At 39.5% G+C, this 6,771-nt stretch overlaps 1 protein-coding gene across 2 annotated transcripts in view; it reads left to right on the plus strand.

Moving 5' to 3' along the window:
• plxna4 (plexin A4) overlaps positions 1 to 6,771 on the plus strand; it is a 313,531-nt gene that overhangs the window by 220,588 nt on the left and 86,172 nt on the right. For both annotated transcript variants that reach the window (XM_072454782.1, XM_072454783.1), the window contains exon 9: positions 882 to 996. In XM_072454782.1, coding sequence (XP_072310883.1) covers positions 882 to 996 — 115 coding nt within the window. The remainder of the gene's footprint in view (positions 1 to 881; positions 997 to 6,771) is intronic.

Consider the following 6,771-nt stretch of genomic DNA (forward strand, 5'->3'; position numbering starts at 1 on the left):
CAGATTAGTTAAACAGATTTTCAGCAATTAATACAAAACAAGAAAAAAAAACAGTTTTGTCTAAATTAGGCTGGCAAAATGTGTCGTAAAATGATCAATGTTGTAAAAAAGTTTTTTAATCTCTTCTGAGGCGAAATGTTAGTTTTACAATTCTCCTGAGAAAAAACATCAGATTTAACGATTATTCACAATTAACAGTGAAGTCTTTATTATTCTTTCCTTCTCATGGTCTGTGACTGTTCCTCAAGTTTATGACCGACTTTATGAAAATGAACTTTCTGAAAGACAAAATAAAGTTAAATGTAACATAAACAGCCAGATAAAAAAAATGTTATTTACATTTAAGTATATCCTTTGGAAAATGATAATTGTGCTTCTAAAAATTGTCACGATTATATTGTGACCTGAATAATCACAATTAACTTAATAATCACGACATCCCTAGTTGTGGCACACTTTTTTGGTTGAAAAGATGCACATCACCTAAAACACAGAGTGGCTCCTTCATAATTTCAACTTGCACATTCTGCAAAAACACGAAAATCACACATTTGAAAAAAAAAAAATGTCTTTATCTCAGTTTCACCGAGGCCGACATGTGGCGGTTTTACCCGTGGTCGATCACATTATGTGGTTTATGATGTGGCAAAAATGTCTTTTTGGCAATGTTGATTGTTTTCTTTTTCCTTTTTTGGCTCAAAAGTTTGCCCAGAACATTCCAATATTGCAAACTAATGAATTAAACTCTCCAATATTGTGAAATAATGAATTAAACCCTTATTTATCCTTGTTTTGTTTTTTATTTGACAAATAAGTCATTGTTTTAAGTATTTCCGTAAGTTGTTGCGATTGTTGATGTGTGCTTTGTGCCCCCCTCGCAGATGTCTGTCCTGTGTGAGCAGCCCGTACGAGTGTCACTGGTGTAAATACAGACACGGCTGCACCCACGACCCCACCACCTGCTCTTTTCAGGAGGGACGGGTCAAGAAGCCCATGGTACGTCCCAACACATTACTCTTTTCCTGCCCAGATAAAGTGTCCGTTTGTGTCTGCTCCGGGATCTGGCCCGAAAAAAAGTGTCTATAACAGGCCGGACGACTCATTGAACTAAAATGCACTTAAGATAAACATATTTTGAACTTTGCTGAAAATTATATGCACATTTTTAGGTTTAAAATGTCACTTCCTGTTTGTAATTGATGACATCACACTAGGAAATTACCCAGCAAACACTGGGCAAAACTCATCCAATGTCACTTTTTTTTTTTAACTTGACAAATATAAATATATATGAGAGCGACTTTATTTTGTTGAATTAATGTTTAATGTTTAGAATGTCAAAAAACGTGTTTGTTTGGTAAATTATGCAGAAACTTTGACTGTAATGGGTGATATTGTGATGTCACTTCCTTTAATTTTCTAAAGATTATTCAACGTTTTCTCCACAAATATCTACTCGATTGATGTAAAACTATAATTTATGTGTACAACAGGTATAAATGCACCAAATATAGTCAAAATTAGAAAACCTGAAAGAACCTATTAGGCACAAAGTTACAGTTCTGAAAGGTGTGTTCCGAATTTAAAGTCTACAAATGAATAGTCAAATAGTCTTTCTATTATCATTTATATTAGTTGAAGAAACAAAGTGGCCAATAAACACCAAATTCAAATAGTGACCACTGAAAGAAACTATGCATAACAAATAGGGATTTCGACCATTTCCAATTTAGGCTTATGAATTGATGTAATAAAACAATTTACCGTCAGTTTTAGGCCTTGAATGTCTCATAATGTTGAAACTTCCACTTACACAAAGCTGCTCTGTAATTACTTGAAGAATAAATAGACATTTGGATCAGATTTTGATTCACTTTGATTGTATTTGAAGTATGTAAACGCTGATTCTCTGGTAAGAAGCATCCAAATGTGTTCTCGTATTAATTGAAAACAGCCTCTCTTGCCATAAAAGAAGAGCCGACATACAAATAATAGGTCAGAATAATGACAACATGTATTTGGCTGTCCGACATACCTTTTCTTTAGCTGCCATTTATTTTTTTTACGCCGACGGTAAAAGAAAGTAAATGTTTGTCTGTGTGACACTAATAGCTTCCATTGAAGGTTTTCGAGCAAAGCGAATTGAACGGCTTCAGACGCCTTCCATCTGGCGCGGGGCTCTTTTGGCTTGTCTCACTCTTGACTGCACTTCAAAGAGCAGCCCAAACTAATAAAAAACGCAGACATTTCCTCCCGCCCGGACCTCCTCTCTGCCGCGAAAGCTTAGTCTCCTTGAATTATCGATAGTATTGGCAGGTCGTCCTATTCCCGCGCGCTGTAATGAGGCGGCTCGAGTGCACGGGCCAGGCGCCTTCCAAAACGAGGGCCAGTCCTGAATAATATCTAAATCTATGCAGCCGGAGCTCGGGAAAGGCAGGATTGGGGTTCTGCTGTTTTAAAAAGTGATGTTGAGGAGCTACTTCTGAGCTTAAAGGTGCTACTTTAATTTACACAGTCTAAACGTGTCACATTTTGAGTTTATTAAAGGAGACATATAGTATTTTTCTGGTAGAGTATTGTACAATAACACACGTAGATAAATATTTAACATTTGGTTCATTGTAAATCGCAATATTTATCTAGGGTTAGACACAGATCCATTGACTTCCTGTTCAATACGGCAGAACTGATAAGCCTCTTCATAGTGACATTTCATTGTAACAAACAGTAGATTTGTCACTCAGTCCTATTATTAATATTATTATTATTATTATTTTAATTGCTACTAAGCGAGGGAATGTGGGTGGGGATAGGGGGTAGGTTAAAACAGGAAATTTCTGAGCATTTGAGCTTCAATTTCAGGACAATATGGGATTTCTTAAACATGCAGGACTCAAAATACAACAAAGTAAACTAAGGATAAAGAAACACTGGTTAAAATATCAGAAAATGTCATTTGGAAAGATTGCATTAGGTTTATTCAGTATAATGACTGTGTCTAGATCACATTAATAAGTGAATAGATAAACATAAAGACTAATACTTATTCTCACTATATGAAGATGTCCCATGTTCAAATCAAATAAAGAAATACACATCGATTCTGTTGACGGTCCCACAATAACAAAAAGTACCTTTATTCCACCGCTACTGTTTCATTTCTGGCAATGCAATCACTAGGCATTAAAAACCTGTGAAAAGTTTCTTCCCAGCTGTCTGACTTTGATACCGCACATCTCTATCTGACACATTAAAATGTGTGCGAGTGTGTGTGAATAGACTTATCTTGCTACAATTTCCTCCCGCTGCTCTTACCAATTTACTGTGGTCGTCTGGAGGAGGGCAGAACAGCGCGTTAGTGGCCTGTTAATCCTAGCCCGAGGTGCCCCGATGAAGATCACTGGAGCTCGCGTCCGGCTTGGCAGACACTCGCAGCGATAGACTTAGCCAGATTGCCTGCTTTTGATGAGCTGCCCCTGTCTTAATTGCGTTATTCTAGCCATGTTTTCCACCCCAAAGCCATTCAAGCTGCCTAGACGATATCATTTTTTCCTTATTTCTGTCAATTCCATTATCCTTTCGCACCTTCTGCTTAGTCAGGGCCCACGTCGCTGTCTTTGCAGGTTTACTTTTCCAATTAACTCCGGCGATGTGTGGTCAATATTGACTGAGGATAATGACGTGCGAATCCTCCTTCCATTGTGTCGCTGACTTAAAAAAAAAGAAAGAAAAGCACAAATAAAAGGCGAGAGGGATTTGGTATTAGCACATTAATGGCTTCCCCCCTTTTTTGCTGTCACAGGAAAAGCAGGTGTTTTGTGAGCCTAATGACTTTTAATTTACTTTTAATTAACCCTTGAAAATGGTGGAGCGTTTGTGTGCTGACAGAAGAGGCTTGTTTCAATAACACAGACATATGCGTGCTTAAGAAGGTATAAACATGCGCAGCGCTCGCCCGAACCAGCTCCTGGATGCCATCAAAAGGAGCAAGTTGGAGATCTTTGTTGAATTTTGAATATTATTACAACTAAGGGATTTGTGAAGGCGATGTGAATAATCCCTCAGAAGCATGGTAATGATGAGGACTGTGCGATTGTCCCCTCTGGTTGAGCTTGTTGTTAGTATGCACGGCAGAGCGGGCTAAAGCCGGGCTGGGCCGTATAGGGGAGCCTCTTTATTCCTGCCAGCAGTGGTATGGGCACGTGGATCAGGCAGTGGCATGTTAGCACATTAGCACATTAGCCAAGGGCGTGTCCCTGCTGCCCCGCGTAAAGCTCAAGGACTTAGTGTAGCTCATCCAAAAAAAGGCGTGCAGCAGGATGTGGTTGAGTAACTGAGCACAGGGAAAAGTTGTCGATTCGTTTTCAAAAGACTATGAGGAAAATTGGATGTAGAAGATAAATAAAAGCCACTCTCCCGTTCTAAAGTATATAAAGTCATCTTTACTTCATGATATGTATGTCATTCATCTGATCGCCACGCCAGGAACATACAGTTAGTGCTCATTCTCTGATCTGAAGGTCAGCGGTTCAAACCCGCTCTTGAACTAAGAGTGGTTCGGATCACTGTCCCACAGGTGGGCTGTTTGTTCACAGCTGCTTCAGGTGAATTATATTGTTGTGTCCTTGGGCAAGACATTTAACCCTCCTCACCCCCAGTGTCTGAGTACACCAGTGTGTGAACGTCTATGTGAATGGGTGAGTGGTTCCTTGATGCAAAGCACTTTGAAAGCTTTGAAAATAGTAAAGTGCTTAATAAATGAGACCATTTGACTTAGCTTTCGTTAGCCTTTAGCTCAGATGCCAGTATTTTATTGGTTTTTTTGTAATATAAAGATTTACACATGTTTAAGACTGTTTGTGCTGTTCCTGGAATGTTCCACATTATGACATTTAACTTACAAACCATGGAGACAAGCATGTGACACCACCGGACCAACTTACCGGTGAGATCTGGGTAAAGGCAAGCCCACTCACTACACAAGTTTAAAGCGAACAACTTTTTTTTTTTACAAATTATATCGAATAATGAAATACTGTAGGAATTCTGCTTTCATTACAACCATATTTCAGTTTTATTTTATCTTTTACTTCAAATCAACGCATGTTTTAAAAAGGCTGTACACAATATTGTCATGTTTGCGTCCAGGGAGACCACAAGGACAGGGTTTAATTCTGTGACAAAAACCAGAAAGGAATTTGTATCTCCTCCAGCGCCTGCAGAACTCTCATATCCTGAGCCCCGCGCCCCAATATACGCCCATGTCACACAGAAATATGAAACGCCTCCTGCGCGCTCCTATCGCCATAGTTACGACTTCAGCAGCGCACGCTCCCACTGCCCTGCTGCGCCTGATGCTGTGTTTACAGAAGCAACTATCGACCAAATGATCAAGGATAATTTGATTAAAGAACTTAAATGCCAGCCGTAATGGCCGTTAGCAGTCAATATGAGAAGCTGGTGCGGGGTTTTGATTCATGGACAAATCAATGTCATCTGCAGAGACAGGCTTTGAATTAGAAAGATGAATTCACGAGATCAGGGTCAGCAAAAGGCAAAGCGGGAAACAAACTAACAGATATCGAAGGGTTTTAAAAGTTTTGTTCAGTGCAAAAAGTCGTCATTAATAATGCAAAGGAGACAGGATGTTAAACAAAAAGTTGCATCAAAAAGAGAGGGCGAGGAGGAGGAAGCGGACTGGAAATGTCTTTGCCCGGGGCCCCTGGTGAGATGATAACACCGCTTTTACATCAAGGTATAGGCACTGTATGTGTTCATTTCAACCTCTATTTTTATACTTTGCAATAATTATAGTTCCTTTTCTGTTGCCTTACTCTGCTTTCAGATGTGCATTAGCGTTCATTCTCCAAGCGCCCACCCAATGTCCCACCCACAGCCCTTTAATTAAGAGGCGAATTATGCTGGAGTTATTTCAACCAGGAGCCTCTGAGCTGATCCCTGTAAATGCACTCTCTCTCCCTTCTGTCACCAGTCTGTTTTAGTGTCTGCTGGAACTTTCCAATGATGTGTCAAAGCAAAGGCAGCATGAAGAACAGGAGCAAACATACAAACTGTGCAGTGGAGTCAGTTTGAGCTGAAATAGAACGTCAAACTGAAGCTTTCTTCACGTCTCCAGGTTATTCACTGGGATGAGTTTTAAGCCTGCTAACATGGGCTCACCTTAAGTGGCTTTATAAATCAGCCTGGTTCTGTCACCAGGAGTTACTTTCTCAAATTAATGAGGGCTTAACTTATTTAAAATCTAAAAGTTCTATTTGTCACATTTTTAAGACATTAAAGCCGTGTGCGTTTGATTTACTTGCACAGTTTTAGCAGGATGGACCACCCATTCATCCTCCTCTGCTCTGATCCCAGAGTCACAGTGACTCACACGGCTCTGTCTTTGGAATAGTCCTGTTTTCTAATTAAATGAAGATTATGTGGAGTGGTCTGATTTAGTTAAAGTTCTGATTTTACAGGATACTTCACATTCAGTGACTGTAAGCTGCTAATATGGCTACAGCTGAGGTAGAGAGACTGAAGTTTTCCTAGCGGTCTCCCATCTAAGTACTAACAAACCCTGCCCGACATCATAAGCAGGTATTGCCATGAGAAAGAGTACAGTTTGGTACTTTAAAGGAATAAATAAGATAAGATAATCCTTTATTGTCCACACATTGGGAAATGTCGGTGTTACAACACAGTAGATACAGGGGGAAAGGACAGATAACTTATAGGAAGTTTAAAAACGTAATAGAAGAACAAATATAT

This window comes from Eucyclogobius newberryi, unplaced genomic scaffold (assembly GCF_026437365.1).
Source record: "Eucyclogobius newberryi isolate DKJ021-1_F unplaced genomic scaffold, fEucNew1.0.hap1 SCAF_2, whole genome shotgun sequence".
NCBI classification, from domain to species: Eukaryota; Metazoa; Chordata; class Actinopteri; order Gobiiformes; family Gobiidae; genus Eucyclogobius; species Eucyclogobius newberryi.